Raw genomic sequence first — 22901 nt, forward strand, 5'->3', positions numbered from 1 at the left:
TCAACATTTGTGATATTATCTACTGCCCACTCAAATAGATCTCGTGCGGTTTGGATCTGATTTTGGTATGGCCTTTGCAAACTTGCACGAGCTGCCAGTCTCTTTACTGAACCCACTACTCCATCACAAGGCTCTTTCCCATGTGCTGTGGCTGAAAAGTGCCACTCAGCTTTTATGTTGAAGTCTTCCTCATGAAGGCAAAGGTTCAGGAAGTTTTTCTTATTTTTATACCGAGCGGCAGAACTGTCAGAATAATAGTATATCTTTTTTGGAATCTTTTGAAATTTATTTGTTAGATATGAAATTAGCTTCTTTTGAAAGGTGTAAACCGCAGTTGTATTGTGCTCCAGGCAATCAGAAACAATGACAAAGGTCATATGCTCAATTTTGTCTTCCTGTTTATAATATATAACGTAAGGATGAATGGTAATCTGTTGTCTTGTCCAGTGGAAACTCTGAGCTTCATCTTGTAGAACTATACTATTATTTTCTGAAAAATCACATATGGCAACAAATTCAGATTCCATAAGGTTTTCTCTTGTGGAGTTAACAAATGTTCGTCGTTGCTTGGCAATGAAGTCATGCCAATTCAAAGTCGACATCTTACTACAAAATAAATCTATGAATTCTTCAGAAGTTTTCTGAACAATTTCCACATTACATCGGTCAACTGACATCCACTGTCAGAACTGAACTTGTTCAATTAAGTTTTCATGAAAAGAGTCTTTTAAAATTTTACGTATGACAGTTTCTCCTGGGCAGTATTCATAGTTTCCCATGTTGCAATCAACTGCTGATGGGTTGCAAAGCATATTTGCAATGCACTGCTTATAATTGTTTAAGCTGCTGTTTGTTACTGTATTTAGTTTGGCATTTTCTATCATTAATTTTTGGTGAGATGTGCACACGCACACAGTGTGTGTGCCACTCCAGCCAGCTAATACACAATGTTTTGGTCTCAACTCAGAAAATTTAGAGAAACCTATTTTTATGTTAGGAAACTTGTCTTTAAAATGCTTGTAAGCTTCTTTAAGGTTACACAAAATAAGTCTTTTTGATATTTTTGTTTTATTTCAATTTGTTTCTGTAATTGTCACACAATCTTTAATACCTGGCATTGCCCTACTAACTTCATCATTTTCATAAAATGAATGTACAGTTTTGACAGTTTCTGTTGGTAAACACTTCCCTGGTTTTGGGTTTGGACCTTCCATGAATCCTTTCTCTTTCAAAATTATTTTGGACTGCCGAACAATGTAATTGGGAACATTAAATTCCCTCATTATTTTCCTGACACTCAACTTTTCAGGTAAACTTGTAAGAATCATTAGTTTTTTTGCTCTACTTATAGAATTTTTAAAGTTTCTTTTAAGATTTTCAAGAACAGATTCATCAGTATCAGTTTCAGGAGCAACAAAAAGTTTACGTGTCATTGATGAGATTTTCTTCACTTTTGATTTGGCGTAATGCCTAGATGTTAGTTTTTTCTTGTCAATTGGGGACTCACCTAGTTCTTGAAGTGTTGTGTTAAATGTTTTAACAGCTACTGAAGTTGGAGTGAAGTCAGGATCTTGGTCGCGAATGATTGTCTCTGATCCAGAAGATTCTTCTTCAACACTTTCATCACTGATGGGCTCTGGTGTATTTTTCAATTTGGTTACATCTTTCCTGCATTTATCACAAATCTTGGCACCACTCGATATTTGAGGAAATAATTTGGGCATCGATGTTGTGACATTTCTCAGATTTTTCTGTCTCTAATAAAATGATTTGACTTCTTCAATGGATTACAACATTGCACTCTTACAGCATTGCACTTTTTACTTGGTTCCATATTTATACAAAAACCACTTATAAACTGCCCTTCAATGTATAGATTCACTTGAAAATGAACTATTAAATATAATAGATACAGACTGGTCAACACAGAGATAACAATTGATTTGCACTAAAACTACAGTGCACAATAATGCTGTAGACACACAAAGCCTTAGAAGATAACAATGCAGACTACATCATCTGAACAATGGCTCCAGTCTCTGAATTATTGTGTGTGTGGATATCTCAAGCCCTATGTATACGGGCCTCTACTGATGTACTACCTTAAAGGTCAGTTTGGTCAAACTAGGGCCGTTAGTGAAAAACAAGAGTCCGGAATAATTTTTTTTTTTTAACAATGAACCCATCATCATCCCACATTTATATTTTGCCATGTAATGTACAACAGTATGAAGTAGTTATGGAAATATTTTGAAAATTTTCAATTATGTACTTATTGTAAAAAAAATTAAATCAAAATATTAATTGGCATTTTGAAAAAGGTTATTAATTAGAAGCTATGTTTTTTTGTCTATCACAGGAAAGAGCATGAAAAATGCTGCAAAATGACACCTTTCCCAGTTCTCTAGCTCAATTAGGGCAGCTCCTAGGGCAATTTAAAAAAAGTCCGTTCACACATTTTTGGCCGGTTTTTGAAAAGTTTACACGACCCTATTTCAGGAATGGTTTGAGGTAAAAAATTGAAATTTTGTATTTTTCTTAGTTTCAGCGCCCACTATAAGTATACCAACTTTCAGCAAAATCTAAGAGGGTGAGGTAAAATTTTTATTTAAAGTGTGTTGATTTGACGTGGAATGACTCACATTGCAAAAACAAAACTGCAAATATCTAATGGAACATCACAGAAGATGTGCCTGGTGACTCTTAAGAGAGACACCTTGTATACGCACTTGCATGAATATTAAGAGCTCAGATGGTAGTAAGCCCACACTAAGCAAAGAAGGCAAGGCTGAAAAGCAGAAGACCTGCATACGGTAAACGGAGAAGAGGGAGTAAATGAAGATGACATGGGAGATACAATGCTGTGAGAAGAATTTGATGACTGGAATTTGTAAATCAAAACAAGGCCTCAGGAGTAGATCATATTCCCTCAGAATTACTGTCTGGAGAACCAGCCATCACAAAACTGCTTGCCTGGTATGCTACATATTTCCTTTCCAAGTGCTGAAAGATGTGAATACACTAGTGAACAGCCATTTTGCATCTGGGATGTGATACAGCAACTAGTACGTATTTTGGTGTGTAGAATCCGAAAAACCTTTCAAAATGTTCTAGCATGTGCCATTTTTGAGTTTTTAAAGGTTTCTTATTTTTCATATTCAATATTTCGCTTTTTGCTGTTTTCTGTTTTGATATTTAATTGTTTGTTTTTGATTTGCAGAGAAGAGCTGGCAGAGTTACAAATCGTCAATAATGGATGGTGTGGTAACCCAGTGGTGTGAAAGAGGTCTTTAGTGAGTGTTTCCTGTGTTTAAAACTTACACTAAGGAAAATGGTAGCTAGTAAATCTCGTTCCTGTCTATAAAACACCCCGACAACTTTTGTTATATGTGAGGGAACTTCACTCCAAAAGCCCAAAGAAAACCAGACACTGATTTGGTTAAGGAGACATATAAATTGTGTTTTGATTGTCCTGTTGGTGATCAAGATAAAATTTTTGCACCTCATGTAACTGGTTGAAAGGAAAATGTTGAGCCATGCCATTCACTGTTCCAATGGTGTGGTGTGAGCCTAACGACCATTATTCAGACTGTTACTTCTGTCTTACAAATATTTTGGGACATTCAAGCAAAACTAGACATAAAATAAAGTATCCAAATGTATCTTCAGTGCATTTGCCTGTGCCCCATGATGAGGGGTTGCCTGATCCTGTCTGTAACTTGAAAGCCACAGAACCAGACACCATGTCAAGTGAATCAGAAAGTATTGAACACACAGAAGAGTACTGCCCTCAAACTCATGACATTTCACCTCAGCTCTTTAATCAACTATTTGGTTCGCGATCTAAAACTTTCGAAACAGCAAGCTGAACTCTTGGGGTCGAGATTGCAACAATGGAACCTTCTACCTCCAGGGACAAAAATCCCCCATTTCACTTCAAGAGGTGCTTCCTTCATTCAGTATTTCGATATGCAGAATTTAATGTTTGTATGTAAAGATGTCAATGGTCTCCTGAAGCAGCTTGGTGTACAATGTAATACACAGGAGTGGTGACTAATGACTCCAGTAAAACCAGTACTACTGCATAATGGCAATACATTTCCATCGGAACCTTTGGCTTATGCAGTAGACACAAAACAAAACTTACGAAACCGTGGTTTTGCTGCTAGAGGCGATCAAATATAAGGATCGTGTATGGCAGCTTTGCTGTGATTTGAAAGTTGTTGCACTCCTTACAGGTTTACAAGCTGGATTCACAAAGTGCTGCCGCTTTTTGTGCCTTTGGGACAGCTGTGACACCAAGAACCACTATACAGTCAAGGAATGGCCTATGAGGAAGTCATATTTTCCTGGAAATGTAAATGTGAACATTACCCCATTGGTTGAGCCTGATAAAATCATTTTGCATCCCCTTCATATCAAGTTGAGCCTTATCAATAACTTTGTAAAAGCTCTGGATTAAGAAGGTGAGGCTTTCAATCACTTACAAGAAAAGTTTCCCAAATTAAGTGAGGCAAAGCTGAAAGAGAGTATATTTGTTGGACCACAAATAAGAAAATTTACGAAAGATGCAACATTTGATACAAAACTCACAGATATCAAGTTAGCTGCTTGGTCTTCTTTTAAAGCAATTTTGAAAGGCTTTTTGGGTAACAGAAAAGACAAAAATGTGTGAATGATCTGTTGGACAACTATAAGAACATGGGGTGCAGAGTGTTGTTTAAAATTCACTTTTTACATTCTCACCTTGATTTCTTCCTGGAAAATTTGGGAGCCGTAAGTGATGAGCATGATGAATGCTTTCACCAAGACATTTTTACCATGGAACATCATTACCAAGGCCATTGGAACCCTTCAATGACAGGTGACTACTGCTGGAGTTTTGTAAGGGAGAGTGATGAAACGGCACAAAAGAAGAGCTCCATCGTCACATTTTTCAAAAACCAAAGATGATTAAAGGTGAAAATATATTCTGGGCCTTTTATTGGCATCATGCCCATATACACATACAAAATAGTACTGATTTCAACGTTCTGAATGTGTATTTTTGTTTCAATTAATAGTGTCAATTTTCGCTATTACCATTTTTATTCTGCTGTGTATCTAGGAAATGTGAAGTCACAGAGAAAAACTGATTTTAGCAAGTAAATCCACCCATTTACAAACCAGATGCAGAAAAAATTTAAATTTCTTAACTAGTGATATTATTAACCATCAGTTTAAAAAGTCATGGTTGCAAAACACTTAAATGAATTATTTACAATACAATGGATAAGCTGGTAGAAGCTGACCTTGAGGAAGATCAGTTTGGATTCCAGAGAGATATAGGAACACGGGAGGCAATAATGGCCCTAGATTTATCTTAGAAGATATGTTAAAGGAAGGCAAATCTATGTCTGTAGCATTTGTAGAGTTAGAGAAAGCTTTTGACAATGTTACAAATACACTCTATGAAATTCTGAAGATAGTGAGGGATGAAATGAGCAAAACGTTGTCTACAACCATAGGAATCAGACTGCAGTTATAAAAGTAAAGGGACAAAAAAAGTAGGTGGTGGTTGAGAAGGGAGTGAGACATGGCTGCAGCTTCTTCATGATGTTATTCAATCAATACACTGAAAAATCAGAAAAGGAAGCCTATGACAAATTTGGAAAGGGAATCACAGTCCAGGGAGAAGAAATAAAATCTTTAAGGTTTCTTGATGACATTGTAATTCTGCCAGAGACAACAAAGGATTTGCAAGAGCAGTTGATTGTAATGGGTAGTATTTTGAGTGGAGGTTGTAAGATGAATATCAGCAAAAGTAAAACAAGGTTAATGGACTGCATTGAAATTACATCAGCCGATGCTTAAGGAATTACTACTGGGAAATGGGGCATTAAAACTACACGAGTTTCCCTTTTTAGGTAACAAAATAATTGACGATAGCCAAAATATCGAGGATATAATATGCAGACTGGCTATAGGAAGGACGGAAGGAAGGAAGGAAGGAAGGAAGGAAGGAAGGAAGGAATTTCTGAAAACGATCAATTTGTTAACACTGAATATGTTTTATGAATGTGATGTGAAATTTGGATGATAAACAGTTCAGACAAGAACAGGAAAGAAGCTTCTGAAATATGGTGCTACTGAAGAATGCTCAAGATTAGATGGGTAGAGCAAATAACTAATGAGGTAGCACCGAATCAAAGTGGGAAGAAAAGAAATTTATGGCACAGTTTAACTGAAATACAGGATCGTGTAATGGGACACACCTTGAGGCATTAAGGAATGGACAATATGGTAACCGAAGGAAGTATGGAGAAGGCGGGGAGAGGGGGGGGGGGGGGAGAATTTGTTAAGGGAGACCAAGGCTAACTTGGTGATCAGACTCAAATGGAAGTAGGTTGCAGCAGTTATACTGAGATGAAGACTCTTGCTCAGGATGGACTATTGTGGATAGCTGCATCAAACCCCTGTTTGACCAAAGACCACAATACACCACTAATTCAGAACATAAATCTTATGCAAGACAATTAATACCGTGACCATACTGGTGAGCACATGATAAAGCTGGACAGTTTAGCTGACATGCTGATAAGGCAAATGACTTCTCTAGTGGTGTCCAGCTACAATCTTGCTTTTCCTCCTCAGCACTCTGCCCATTCCCCTCAGTGTTCAGAGTGTTGGGCAAGGACATAGCAGAAATGCACAAGCCACAGAGCATTAAGTATTGCTATCCACCTACCCTTCCTAGTTAAAGTTATCTCATTTAACAGCAGATATTTTCACTTATGACATGCCTAAGGTCAATAAGAGAATCATAAGGTCAATAAGAGAATCATAAGGTCAATAAGAGAATCATAAGGGCAATAAGAGAATCATAAGGGCAATAAGAGAATCATAAGGTCAATAAGAGAATCATAAGGGCAATAAGAGAATCATAAGGGCAATAAGAGAATCATAAGGGCAATAAGAGAATCATAAGGGCAATAAGAGAATCATAAGGGCAATAAGAGAATCATAAGGGCAATAAGAGAATCATAAGGGCAATAAGAGAATCATAAGGGCAATAAGAGAATCATAAGGGCAATAAGAGAATCATAAGGGCAATAAGAGAATCATAAGGGCAATAAGAGAATAAATTACATGCATATCAATGGCAGACTATTAGAATATTAAAAGATGCTGAAAGAGAAAGAAAAACCATGTAGAAACCCACAACATAAGAGACAATAAAATACATTATGTAACAGTATAGTAAGGAGGAGGAAAAGGTACAGCATTCAACAAGAGGTAGAAAGCACAAATTCATTTTTCTATACCTCTCATTTGTTCACTGAACATTAAGCAGCAGCATTCTACTTTGTATGACTGTTAATTTTTATCTGCTGCCATTAACTTTATGATCATTACTTTTCAAGTGTGTCCAATGTATATCTATTTATGTTGAAGCTATTTTAACTTAAGCTGTAAAATACTTCTGGTATTCACCATACAAACAGCTTAAAACAACCTCACAAATACATGCTAACAAAGAATTTTAATACACACAGACTGATAAATTTACGAATATGCCAGTAACAACCAGTAGATCTCTTCCTGTGAGACAACTACTGCTTAGAGATAACAATGGGGAGAATTTCACAACATGGCTCCTTTGTTTGATAACCATTACGGAACCAGTACAATTCTCAGTCTAATCTATTGAAGGTCAGATATATTCTGTCGCTGAACAGTCTGGTATGTTTAGACGGAGTGGATAAATATTAGCACATCCCTGAAAAGAATACACAGTGATTCTAACTTTCTGACAATTTCCAAATAAAATGTGTCACAATAATAACAAACTGAATGGACACAAGTGTGTGTTCCACGAACAGTTTCTACTACTTCTTACAACTTATAATAAAGTTTATAGCACAATGTACATGGATCTCAAAAACATGGGAGCAGATCACTCTCCAGTTTATGACATACTACTGCCCTCACACCATTAATGTCAGCTGTGGACATATCCATTTGCTTAACACAATGAAATGGTGACCTATAAATATCTTTAGGTCAGAGATATTGTTGTTTGGATGACATGCACATTGTTCTACAACACTGAAATCAGATTCAGTATGTAGTACACTGAGTGATTGTTGTGAACATATGTTAATGATTTACGCAGAACTGCTTGGTCAGGTGTGCCGCTGAAGGACCAGTGTCGAGAAATCAGACATGACAACCTAGGTGCACATTATTGGGCTGGACCAACCACACTATGTCTCTTGGCATACTACTGCTTTTTAGCAGTACATGAAATGTCAATAAATGTGGCGAAGACCCAAATAAAAAAGTGGATCAATAAGGAGTATATAAATTAGCCAATGCTAATAATGCAACAGTATTGCCTCAAAGTTAAAATCCTGAAATATCATTTTCTCAATAGCATCTTTCTACACTCTTGTTTTTAATACATTTTGCCTATCTAAGTAACATCTAAAATAATATGTACCACTTATTCTACACATGATCAATTCCTAAACTCATCCCCACCCCCACCAGCCAGTTAATTTTAGGAAACATTGCTAATCTTGCATTGTAACAATTTACTTCTTTTTCAGCTCGAGCATCAACAAATATTCACAATCACGCTAAGAAGCAACAAATCCAACTTTTGAATCTATCAATTACCAATTATATGAATTAGTTAAAGGCAGACTGGACCCAAATAAACCCAATTGACTATTAACACTGTAAAATTGCAAAGACATCCATGAAGTACGTTAACATAACTGGGTTTCAAGGTTTGTATAGTAAAGAGTTGCTTTCAATATAGTACCATTATTATGTGGCCCAATTTGCAAAGACTTCAACTCCCCCCCCCCCCCTCTCTTAATCACTATTTGTAAATAAGCTATGCTATATGAATAAATCATATACATGTGACGATGTAAATAGCATACTGAAAGTTTAATTGTGAGGTGAGCTGGGATGTGAATCAAGACATCTGCCTTTCATGAACAATACTCCTTCAACTTTTCAATCTGGTTACACTTGATAGAGCAACACACTGTTTCAGTCAATCGAAACCTGTCTCTCTTCAACTACACCACACTAGCATACGGTTTCACTGTATCACAAATGTTTAAAAGTTCAAGTAAAAAATGAACTATAATTTTTGTTTCAATATTTTTTATGCATAATATTGGACAATACTGTCTACACACTTCATGCAAGGAGGAAAAAATAGACATGGAATACAGATTAGAAAAAAAGATTCTCATAAATAAAAGTAAATGATAATTTGAACAGAGTATTTAATCACCATCAGGATCACAATATAAAATGTTGGTACTACTGGTTACCTTTAATGAGATCATTCTTAATGAATAGACATATGATCGTAATGGAAGACATAATCTGACCCAAAGGTGGTATTCTAAAAGCCAGACATCATTAACACAAACAATTTACGCTGTGATCCTCAAAATGAAAAAAAAACAGTTAAAATAAAAAGTGTTCATGGGTCTTTTTGGATAGAAAATTATGTCTAATTACACAGTACATACCGTAAGTCGACCTTGTAAAGCACCATGAAGTTGCACAGAATCAAGGACAGAGTTCAGCTCAATGTAGCATACACCTCTTGATGTGTTGGTTAATGGATCACGCCCCATCCGGATACTCCGAATTGCTGTTGAGGACAGACCTTTGATGGCACCAAGAACTGCTTCTTCAGTTGACAAAACATCAAGATTTCGTAACAACACTGTGTTTGTTGGATGTGGGCTCACCTGTAAAATTTGACATCATTTTTGTAACAAACATTTTTTGAAGTCATGATATATATAACCTGAAAATTCATTTCATAAAAGAATTTAAACTTACTGGCTGTTAACAATTGGTTTCTGTAGTTAATAACTTTACTCAGCAGCTACCAACTCAAAGAGAACTGTCAGCCCAAACAGACTGCTAAAAATGTGTTTATGAATCATAAAAAACCCATTGTCAATTACACTTAGAAAAATTTCACAAGAGTGTTCTGAACACAATACTGTTTTACCAGGAATCACTGTATTGGGCCGCTGTCTACTGAACTTTTTCACCAGCAATGTTGTAAATGGTGCTACAGTTTGACATGAAACGAAGTTCAGATACCTACGAAACCAGATATAAATATTGGTGCCTTGTCTTCTATATGCATGAGTGGTACTTGGTGTTATTAATTTCACAGGCCTGAAGATTATGTGATTGGAACATTTAAACTGGTTGCCCAATAAAACAACATCAAAACAACAGCTGTTGGTGCAGTATTATTACATTTCATTTTAAAAATGGATTAAAAACAGTCTCAACCACAATAAAACATTTATTTACAACTGTTACCTGTTTCGGTCGGAATGCAAACATCTTCAGACCATTTCTACCATGATGGTACGCAGCAGCAGTGAACAGAGCTGGCATTATACTCCACAAATGTCAACTGCTGTGTTTGTTGACGTTTGTGCAGCCATAACACCGTTCACTGCCACTGTCTACCCTCAAAGTAGAAATGGTCTGAAGATGGTAACATTCTGACAGAAACTGCATTTTTAAAGTAATTTTAGCCAGACTGCTGTTTCTCCACGAGAAATGTTCTCAAAAGTTACATATAAAGTATTGCCAGAGGAAAAAAGCATATTACTTGTGATTAAAAGACCCTTCTAGCAACAGATGATGAAACTTTCCACATTTGAAACATAATTCAATGATCAATATCTTAGTAACTACATAAAAATAAGACTGAAAGCTGAAGATGTAATGCTCTTACAACAATGGAAAGTATAGGATCAATATTAACAATGACAGAGAGGGCCATGCAGCTCATCATTCCAAGATTTTAATTATTGTGGCATAACCCCCCCCCCCCCCCCCCCCCCCGAACAGCACCTTTCAATTGCACAGGTGGCAAGTGCCCTTCTCTCAACTTTACTGTCCTCTCCTGCCTTGTATCTTCCAGCCTTCTCCGTTAACGTTACAATATTACATGAGGATGGGCCCTAACCTTTCTAATTGCTCTGTTCTAGGATTGTTGGTAATTTTTTACAGTTTATTCTTTCCTCAGGACACATTCTGTTGTGCTTTGGGTCAACTCCTTCCCTTGATAAAATACGAGAAGGAACACTTACAGCAACGTAGGGGAAGAAAGATTGCTACTTACCCTAAAGAATTTGCAGACAGGCATAATTAAATGACACTTACACAAAGCTTTTAGCTACAGCCTTTATCAGCAAAATAGAAACACATCACCACTCATACACAAAAGCAAACACACACAAGATCTTGCACCCACAGCCTTCATCACCAAAATGGAAACACATTACCAATCACACACAAAAGCAAGCACACCTCACGTCCACACGACCACCAACTCTGGAAACTTGGGAAGGAATGCAACACTCACGTGGGATGGAGGCAGTAATCTGAAGGGGTCGGGGAAGTGTTAATAGTGAATAGGTTGAGGCAGGGGAATACTGTCTGGTGGAGTGCGTAGGAACTAGAATGCCAATAGGCGCAGCGCCAGGAGGTCGTGGGGCAGGGAGGTGAGAAAAAGAGGAGCAAAAAAGGAGAGGAGCAGGGAAAGATGGGCACGTGCATTGGCAGAGAATGGCAAACAAAGAGGGTAGAAGATGTGAATGGGGAGGAGATGATAGGACAGAGGCAGTGGAAACTATTGGGTGACAGATGTGGGTACAGTATGTTGTCAGGACAACTCCAATGTAAACAGTTCAGAAAAGCTGGTGGTGGAGGGGAGGGGAGGGGAGGGGAGGGGAGGAACCAGATGGCTCGATTTCAGTGGCTGCTTCACTATTTGAACCATACGAATCCTCCCCCTCCACCACCACCTTTTCTGAACTGCGCAGGTAGGAGTTATGCTTACAACACATTTCCTGCTCCGATAATTATCCCGGGCTCAACCTACATTAACATACTGTCCCCACACCCTCCACCAACAGTTTCCACCTCCTCTGTCCTATCAGCTGCTCCCTATTCTCGTCTCCCATGCTCTTTGTTTCTCTGCAAACGCACCTGCCTATCTTTCTCACTCCTCTCTTTTTTCGCTCCTTTTTTCCCCACCTCCCTGCCCCACAACCTCCTGACACTGCACCTGTTGGCATTCTAGTACTTGCAAACTCTGCCCCCCCCCCCCCTGTACACTACTATCCCTTCCCTTTCCCTGCCCCCTCCAGACTGCTGCTTCCATCCCACGTGATTCATGTGCGCATGAGATGTGCTTGCCTGTGTGTATGAATGGCATATGTTTCTCTTTTGCTGCACTTATGCAAAGCTTTTGGCCACAGCCTAAGTGTCTTATTGTGCCTGTCTGCACCTTAACATATCTTTATGGTAAGCAGCAATCTAACTTTTCCTACATTGGTAATATTCCAATCTGAGTTTCCATTTTCCAGAAGGAAAACTTAAGTAGAAAAGGATTTCTGAAATAACAATGTCTAACTTTAACACAACATTTAATATTAAATTAAGTAGACATGATCCCCCAAACCTTAGCTTTAAGAACAAAGAAGGAACATAGTATATGGTGACGTGGAAAACTGTCTGGTCTTGGCCAAGTACTGGATGATCAAAAAGTCAATATAAATTTGAAAACTTAATAAACCACGGAATAATGTAGATAGAGAGGTAAAAATTGACACACATGCTTGGAATGACATGGGGTCTTATTAGGGAAAAAAAAGTTCACAAAAAGTCCGACAGATGGTGCTGGACAGCAAAACATCAGAGACAATTATGTATAAAAAGAGCTGTAATGAGACAGAGAACCAGATGCGCCAGCAGTCGCGGCATGTTGACGTTACCTGAAAAGGCGCTTTCAGTGAAACTGTATTATCAGAATGGGGAAAGTGCTAGTTCAGCGTTACGATCCTATCGCCATAGGAAGGGGATTCGAACGGGTAAAGGTCCATTGACAAATGCAGCTGTGGCGAGAATGATTTCGAAGTTTGAAGCCACAGGTAGTTTAGACAATAGACCCCATAGTGACCGACTGAGCACAAGTAGTAATGCTGCTGAGACAGTTCAGGAAGAAATGGAGACTGTAGCAGGTTCGTCTACGCATGGGCAAGTCAGCGCTTGTGCAGTCGCACGGGCATTCCACACACTACTGTTTGGTTGGCACTGAGGCGTACCCTCCGATGCTATCGGTACAAAATCCATTGGCATCATGAACTGTTGTTGTTGTGGTCTTCAGTCCTGAGACTGGTTTGATGCAGCTCTCCATGCTAATCTATCCTGTGCACGCTCCTTCATTTCCAAGTACCTACTGCAACCTACATCCTTCTGAAACTGCTTAGTGTATTCATCTCTTGGTCTCCCTCTACGATTTTTACCCTCCATGCTGCCCTCCAATGCTACATTTGTGATCCCTTGATGCCTCAGGACATGTCCTACCAACCGATACCTTCTTCTAGTCAAGTTGTGCCACAAACTTCTCCTCTCCCCAATTCTATTCAATACCTCCTCATTAGTTATGTGATCTACCCATCTAATCTTCAGCATTCTTCTGTAGCACCACATTTCGAAAGCTTCTACTCTCTTCTTGTCCAAACTATTTATCGTCCATGTTTCACTTCCATACATGGCTACACTCCATACAAATACTTTCAGAAACGACTTCCTGACACTTAAATCTATACTCGATGTTAACAAATTTCTCTTCTTCCAGAAACACTTTCTTTGCCATTGCCAGTCTACAGTTTATATCCTCTCTACTTCGACCATCATCAGTTATTTTGCTCCCCAAATAGCAAAACTCCTTTACTACTTTAAGTGTCTTATTTCCTAATCTAATTCCCTCAGCATCACCCGACTTAATTCGACTACATTCCATTATCCTTGTTTTGCTTTTGTTGATGTTCATCTTATATCCTCCTTTCAAGACACTGTCCATTCCATTCAACTGCTCTTCCAAGTCCTTTGCTGTCTCTGACAGAATTACAATGTCATCGGTGAACCTCAAAGTTGTTATTTCTTCTCCATGGATTTTAATACCTACTCCAAAATTTACTTTTGTTTCCTTTACTGCTTGCTCAATATACAGATTGAATAACATCGGGGAGAGGCTACAACCCTGTCTCAATCCCTTTCCAACCACTGCTTCCCTTTCATGCCCCTCGACTCTTATAACTGCCATCTGGTTTCTGTACAAATTGTAAATAGCCTTTTGCTCCCTGTATTTTACCCCAGCCACCTTTAGAATTTGAAAGAGAGTATTCCAGTCAACATTGTCAAAAGCTTTCTCTAAGTTTACAAATGCTAGAAACGTAGGTTTGCCTTCCTTAATCTTAAGGTCAGTATTGACTCACGTGTTCCAACATTTCTAAGGAATCCAAACTGATCTTCCCTGAGGTCGGCTCCAACCAGTTTTTCCATTCGTTTGTACAGAATTCGCGTTAGTATTTTGCAGCCGTGACTTATTAAACTGACAGTTAGGTAATTTTCACATCTGTCAACACCTGCTTTCTTTGGGATTGGAATTATTATATTCTTCTTGAAGTCTGAGGGTATTTCGTCTGTCTCGTACATCTTTCTCACCAGATGGTAGAGTTTTGTCAGGACTGGCTCTCCCAAGGCCGTCAGTAGTTCTAATGGAATGTTATCTATTCCCGGGGCCTAATTTCGACTCAGGTCTTTCAGTGCTCTGTCAAATTCTTCACGTAGTATCGTATCTCCCATTTCATCCTCATCTACAGCCTCTTCCATTTCCATAATATTGTCCCCAAGTATACTGCCCTTCTATAGACCCTCTATATTCTCCTTCCACCTTTCTGCTTTTCCCTCTTTGCTTAGAACTGGGTTTCCATCTGAGCTCTTGATATTCATACAAGTGGCTCTCTTTTCTCCAAAGGTCACTTTAATTTTCTTGTAGGCTGTATCTATCTTACCCCTAGTGAGATAACCCTCCACATCCTTACATTTGTCCTCTAGCCATGCCTGCTTAGCCATTTTGCACTTCCTGTCGATCTCATTTTTGAGACTTTTGTATTCCTGTTTGCCTGCTTCATTTACTGCATTTTTATATTTTCTCCTTTCATCAATTAAATTCAATATTTCTTCTGTTACCCAAGGATTTCTACTAGCCCTCATCTTTTTACCTACTTGATCCTCTGCTGCCTTCACTACTTCATCCTCAGAGCTACCCATTCGTCTTCTACTGTATTTCTTTCCCCCATTCCTGTCAATTGTTCCCTTATGCTCTCCCTGAAACTCTGTACAACCTCTGGTTTAGTCAGTTTATCCAGGCCCCGTCTCCTTAAATTCCCACCTTTTTGCAATTTCTTCAGTTTTAATCTACAGTTCATAATCAATAGATTGTGGTCAGAGTCCACATCTGCCCCTGGAAATGTCTTACAATTTAAAACCTGGTTCCTAAATCTCTGTCTTACCATTATATAATCTATCTGATACCTTTTAGTATCTCCAGGATTCTTCCATGTATACAACCTTCTTTTATGATTCTTGAACCAAGTGTTAGCTATGATTAAGTTATGCTTGGTGCAAAATTCTACCAGGCAGCTTCCTCTTTCATTTCTTAGCCCCAATCCATATTCACCTACTACGTTCCCTTACCCTCCTTTTCCTACTACTGATTTCCAGTCACCCATGACTATTAAATTTTCGTCTCCCTTCACTATCTGAGTAATTTCTGTTATTTCATCATACATTTCTTCAATTTCTTCGTCATCTGCAGAGATAGTCAGCATATAAACTTGTACTACTGTAGTAGGCATGGGCTTTGTGTCTGTCTTGTCCACTGTAATACATTCACTATGCTGTTTGTAGTAGCTTACCCGCACTCCTATTTTTTATTCATTATTAAACCTACTCCTGCATTACCCCTATTTGATTTTGCATTTATAACTCTGTATTCGCCTGACCAGAAGTCTTGTTCCTCCTGCCACCGAACTTCACTACTTCCCATTATATCTAACTTTAACCTATCCATTTCCCTTTTTAAATTTTCTAACCTACCTGCCCGATTAAGGGATCTGACATTCCACGCTCCGATCCCTAGAATGCCAGTTTTCTTTCACCTGATAACGACGTCCTCTTGAATAGTCCCCGCCCAGAGATCCGAATGGGGGACTATTTTACCTCCGGAATATTTTACCCAAGAGGATGCCATCATCATTTAACCATACAGTAAAGCTGCATGCCCTCGGGAAAAATTACGGCTGTAGTTTCCCCTTGCTTTCAGCCGTTCGCAGTACCACAACAGCAAGGCCGTTTTGGTTAATGTTACAAGGCCACATCAGTCAATCATACAGACTGTTGCCCCTGCAACTACTGAAAAGGCTGCTGCCCCTCTTCAGGAACCACACGTTTGTCTGGCCTCTCAACAAATACCCCTCCGTTGTGGTTGCACCTATGGTACAAATATCTGTATCGTTGAGGCACGCAAGCCTCCCCACCAACGGCAAGGTCCATGGTTCATGGGGGGAGGCATGAACTGTTACCTGGCGATTTAGTGAAGCGGAGGGCATTTGCGGTGTGGGCGTTTCAAAAGATGGCGGAAGATGACGATTGGTTGAGCAACGTGTTGTGGACCAACGAAGCTCATTTCATGCTCCGAGGGTCTGTCAACGCCCACAACTGCAGAAATTGGGCTCCCGAAAATCCTAGAAGTGTCATGGAAACTCCATTGCACGACATGAAAGTCACGGTATGGGTTGGATTTACCACATCTACCATTATCAGGACTTGTTTCTTTGAGGAAATGCGTGATTCTGGTTTTGGAACTGCTACCGTGACGGGTGAGAGGTACCAGTACGCCGATATGTTACAGAATCGCATCATCCCCAGCCTGGCTGATAAACACCTGCTGGAACGTACGGTGTTTATGCAGGATGGCGCTCCACCCCATATTGCTAGACGCGTGAAAGATCTCTTGCGCGCGTCGTTTGGTGATGATCGTGTGCTCAGCCGCCACTTTCGTCATGCTTGGTCTCCGAGGTCCCCAGACCTCAGTCCGTGCGAATATTGGCTTTGGGGCTACCTGACGTCGCAAGTGTATCGTGATCGACTGACATCTCTAGGGATGCTGAAAGACAACATCAGACGCCAATGCCTCACCATAACTCCGGATATGCTTTACAGTGCTGTTCACAACATTATTCGTCGACTACAGTTATTGTTGAGGAATGATGGTGGACATATTGAGTATTTCCTGTAAAGAACGTCATCTTCGCTTTGTCTTACTTTGTTATGCTAATTATTGCTATTCTGATCAGATGAAGCGCCATCTGTCGGACATTTTTTGAACTTTTGTATTTTTTTGGTTCTAATAAAACCCCATGTCATTCCAAGCATGTGTGTCGATTTGTACCTCTCTATCAACATTATTCCGTGATTTATTCAGTTTTCAAATTTATACTGACTTTTTGATCACCTGGTACTATGAAGAGCTCCTAAACTGAGAAGTGCCATCTGAGACAGTCAATTAAAATCGAAAAGAACAAACTGCAGAAGAGGCCGGGACAGGACATTCACAAATATCCTGGTGAAGCTGGGATCATTGCAGAACTCTAAGTATGCTAATGAGAATAAAATCATCGAAATGACACATATTACACATAAAATTTGGGAAGACGAGCAGCTTCCAGAAGTATGGATGTTAGCACTACATGCAAAAAAGGAGCCGAGAAGCTGGAACATGGGAAACACAGAAGAATATCGTTAATGCCAGTGACCTATACAACATTCTCATAAGAAGTACTGAACAGAGATGAGAAGCAACTACTTTCACAAATTTGTGAATAAGGAGGAAGCTTCAGAACTGGAAGATCATGTGCAGAACAAATACCTAATCTGAAACTGGTAACTGCATATCAAAAATAGAGAAGTAAGAATTTTATGCTAACATTCATAGACTTCAAGTAAGCTTATGGTTTTGGACATACACCAACACTGTTCCAAATTTTGGAAGAGATGAGTTTGACAAAAAATTGAGTGGACTGATTAAAAAGACCTTATGCAAAACATCCAAGATCATGTCCTGAAGGAAGATTCATACTACTTCAAGATCAAAACCAGAGTCAGACATGGGAGCAGACTGTCCCCTATGCTTTTTAACTGCACCCTTGATTAAGTTGACCAGGGAAAAGCGACAGAAATGAAAGGAGTGGAACACGAATGGGATGCAAGAAAAAAGGAATATGAGGAAATTGTCTCGCATTTGCAGACGATATTGTGATAATGTCAGAATCATTAGATGATCAAACCACACAACACAGAGACAGACAGTTAAAGCAGGTCGCTAGTTCTCCATCGAGAAGATACAATATATGACTAACATCAAGATACTTCCACGATGGATAACAAGAGGAGGAGGTAAATTCAGAATGAGGAGAAATTCAAACTACTTATGAACATCTACAACAGGAACACTCTTTCGATCAATGCAAAATTAACATTTTTACCAGACAGTAAACCACACGGAATCCTCATATGCAGCAGAAAGTCTGTATCTTGTAAAACATGATTAAATTTGAGGGTAGAATGTGTGGAATGAAGGATTCTCAGTAGTATATTGGGACTTTGAAGAACAGGAGATGGTCAGTGTAGAAGACCAAGAACTGTGTACCAAGAAAAGGAGGAGCATATTCTTTGGACACGTCCTTAGAATGACCCAGGGGAAGTTGTCACATCAGATAATATACTTTCAATTATGCAAATTAAAAGCAAGAGGAGGATAAAGGAAAGGAAAGGAAAGGAAAGGAAAGGAAAGGAAAGGAAAGGAACTCATGATATAAGCTGCATCAGGACTTCATGTGGTATCAGTGGTGATGAGTAAAAATGTGTGCTGGGCAGATGATTAACCACTGCAATAACCCAGACACAGTGTTAATCGCAAATGCGCAGACTATCTTGGTATGTTCCTCAGTTGAGCCATATTCCCACCTAGCACCACCATATACCTGCAGTTCTTGTACGTGTCCTCCATGCTCACTAATTTTAGATTCCCACTGGAGGTTGAATGTAAATGTGCATCTGCACTGGCAGTAGTTGATTCATAGCCGATTGAGATGTCCAAAAGAACAGACACTCCATTCATATAATTGATATGCCTCAATGGGATATGAATCCACAACAATGAGTGATGCACATTTATTTCCAACCTCCAGCAGGTATGTAAAATTAGAGAGCACGGACACTGAGGGGGCTGTGGATACGTGGTGGCACTAGGTGGAAATTTGGGTCAGCCGAGGAGCATGACAAGATAGCCTGAGCATTAAGAAACGTCCTGGCACATTACAACTGTGTGCCGGACTGAAACTCGAACTAGGGACCTTCGCCTTTCGCAAGGCAAGTGCTTTACCATCTGAGTTACCCAAGCATGATTGATGGCCCATCCCCACAGCTTCATTTCTGCCAGTACTTAGTCTCCTACCTTCCAAACTTCACAGTAGCTCTCCTGTGAACCTTGCACAACTAGCACTCCTGAAGCTGTGGGAACAGGCTGTGAGTCATGCTTGGGTAGCTTAGATGGTAGGGCACTTGCCCGCAAAAGGCAAAGGTCCCGATTGAGTCTCGGTCCAGCACACAGTTTTAATCTGCCAGGAAGTTTCATACCAGCGCACACTCCCTTGCAGAGTTAAAATCTCAGCCTGAACAATTGCAATTAACATTGTGTCCAGATGGTGCAGCGGTGAATGCAGCTGCCTAATAAGCAACAGATTCCGGGTTCGAACCCCAGTCCGGCATGTATTTTCACTCATCACTAATGATTCAGCATAAAGTCTTGATGCAGATGACATCAGTTCATTCCCTTCCCTTACCTTACCTCTCCTCTCCCCCCCCCCCCCCCCCCCCCACCTTCAATTTACATAGTATATATCACAGCTGTGGATTCAGTGTGGTGTCTGTTCTTTCAAACATGTCTGAAAATACAGACACCACACCTTCATATAATACAGTTTCTTGTGAACAGGATGTAACACATTATACATTCCTAAGTCTGCCACACGGCAAGAAACACACATTTGACAGCATAAGGCCAAAAACAAAGAAAAGTCGAGTAGGAATTAATGGGTAATCAATCAAGTGCAGACTCGGAACCTTTGGTAATGAACAACCCAATGGTGTATTCATAACTTCCCAACCAATTTTATGTAGAATTATTTGAAAATTTGGAGGCAGTAGAAGCTTCTGCAGTTAGTTTTAAATGTTGGATCTTTAAACTTTCTCAGCAGCATTTTGTGAAAAGAATGTAGTCTTCCCTCCAGGGATTCCCTTTTGAGTCCACAAAGCTTCTCCATAATACTTACATGGTGATCAAACCTACCAGTAACAAATCTACATCTACTGAAATTTATAATATCAATGGTTTTTGTTTTTGCATTTTTTGGATGTGCTGGGTGTTTAGAATCATGTGTGCTTCATTTTTGGTATCATGTTTGTTTTAGAATGGTGTCATTATTCTTATTGTAACATACATACTTTGTCCCAGCCCAAACGCCACTAGTACCCATGTGGACATCCCATTACTTTAATTTTATTGCTGGGGTTAAATATTCTATTCCCCCCCCCCCCCCCCCCCCCAAAGGTGTAATGATTGACTCATGGTCACCATGTTGTATACACTTGAAACAGGGGTGTCCAGTATCTTGATGACCTCATGGATCAAAGCAGACATTGCAATTGCAACTTTCAGTAATCCCAAAATTTTATGACATAAAAAAAAACATATGCTTCATGTACCAATTGGCTTTCATGTGTCCTGTGATGATGGATTTAGCAATTGGAGTAGGAATGATATCATGGAGAATTGATAGCAATAGACTCTTCTCTACAGAATAAAAGACTCAATCTCAAAATAACACACTGGCTGTGGTCAGGCCATTCTCTGTGGTACTGTCACACTGTAACCAGAATCTAGATCAAAACAGAAGGCAGAGTTGTCAAGTGAAGTACTATTCTCAGCACAGCCAGAACAGAAGAGAACTGACTCCTGGAGGGAGATATCTGTTATTTATAAATACAGCGAATACTCCAGAATATACAAACATATGCAATTTCAAGAACCTTCCAAAAATGATAAGCATCAAATAACTACTAGTGATAGGATTTGAACTGGAAACCTCCAGCACAGCAACCAATGACTTTATCCAATATACCTCACTGTATGCAGTACAGCTTGCAGCACTGCTTCCTCTGTGAAGTTCTCATTGGAGCCAACTACAGCACCCTGGATGTAGAACTTGTCAATGGGCCCTGTATATGGCAGCACTAGAGGATCCTCACATTCTGGTCAGGTTGTCACATCATCTTCACTATTAAGAAGCATTGAAACTAGCACCCTTATCAAAGCTTCACGTTCATCATTTCCTTGAACGAGAAGCCCCCACAATCAATCTGTGCCTCAGGACTGTAATCACAGATCAAACTTCTGATAATCCCAAAATTTCTCATTATTACATCAAGTAACACATTTGGAGGACACAGATAATGTGCCTGCACTTTTGTCTTCTTGATGAAGGGTCATAATCCTCAACTTCGTATGTGACATCTGACAACTGAAATGATATGGCCCAAAGTATCACTTTAGGGACTTTACCAATCCTTGTGATGAAATGTTTCACATAGTCATCCTGTCTATCATCAAGTTAAAACAGTAACAGTGTATCCATTGTCAATTCAGTCTCACAACCATGGAGCAAAAACAACTGTATGAAATCGGTATTGTCTAGCTTTGCTGTCTTGAATGTGAATGTCATGATGGGCAATACTGTATCCTCTCTCTGCCCGATATCAAGCATACATCGAGAGCATACCTGCAAATGCGTTATTAAAGTGTTCCGTGAGATCATTTGTCTGTGGGTGGTAGGCAGTTGTCATCCTGTGGATGAAGCCAGTGTGATGTTACCTTTGACATTTGTCTCGACATGTAAACTTTTCCACAATCAGAGACCATCACAAAGGGTGCTCCATGCTTCAAAATGGTAACTTCTACAAAGAACATTGTAATTTCCACAGCTTCATTAGTGGTCACAGGTCTGAAGACAGTGTAGCAGATAAGGTAGTCAGTGCCGACTACAGTCTATTGATTCCCATTTGTCGACTACAGGAAACTCTCCAAGAGGTGAATGCTGCAGGTGGAATTAGTACAAGGTGCCCCAGAGGTAACTGTGGCAAGCATTTCCGCCATTCGCATTTCCTGCAGTGCTCACATAGTATTTAACAGATAGAAACCTGACCAGTGACACTCAAGTCTGATTCTATCAAGAGACTTCACGAATCCCCAGTGCCTAGATGCTGGAGCATTGCAAAAATACTTCAGTATAGTTTTAGACAAGCTGGGATGAAGAGCAACTTCTCTCACTCCATCACATCATAGTTCTGTTTATTCACACTTTCATTGCTATAGATGTGTTTTCTGCATTCTGTGGTAAGCGCAGCTTTGTTGTCGATGTAATGCTCACCAAACGAGGCTACCAGTGTTGAGAGGTGGTGTTCAGGCCACTACGAAATATTTATCACCGATTTTAAGAAAACTGTTCAGTGAAAAAAAAATTTGATTTTCGCACATCTTTCAGTCTGGTATCTTCCATTGGAACTGAATTTCTTTCCATTATTCATCATAGTTACTGTGCTGCATCAAATTAAGTAAAACAATACACAATATTTTCAAGAGTTTGCAGACATAAAAACACTTGCATAAACTTTGCGTACGGTTGATTTTAGCTCATACATTTTTGGGTATGAAATGTAGATAAGATATCGCAATTTTATTTAGAGCTGAAAGCAGAATGATATTTCATTTAATTCTCTAGTTACTTGGTTTTTATATGCCCTGGATGGTCACGCATGATGTGTCTACTTCCATTCCCAAGCATCAGGAATCATATGGTCATAACAATTATCGTATTTCTTAA

General features: G+C 39.3%; 1 protein-coding gene across 10 annotated transcripts in view; it reads right to left on the reverse strand.

Annotated features, from left to right (window-relative positions):
• The window catches only part of LOC126100110 (RNA-binding protein 5-like), a 133995-nt gene that overhangs the window by 41177 nt on the left and 69917 nt on the right, over positions 1 to 22901 (reverse strand). For all 10 annotated transcript variants that reach the window (XM_049910640.1, XM_049910632.1, XM_049910638.1 and 7 more), the window contains one exon: positions 9540 to 9764. In XM_049910640.1, coding sequence (XP_049766597.1) covers positions 9540 to 9764 — 225 coding nt within the window. The remainder of the gene's footprint in view (positions 1 to 9539; positions 9765 to 22901) is intronic.

The sequence above is a fragment of the Schistocerca cancellata genome, chromosome 9 (genome assembly GCF_023864275.1).
Source record: "Schistocerca cancellata isolate TAMUIC-IGC-003103 chromosome 9, iqSchCanc2.1, whole genome shotgun sequence".
Lineage (NCBI taxonomy): Eukaryota > Metazoa > Arthropoda > Insecta > Orthoptera > Acrididae > Schistocerca > Schistocerca cancellata.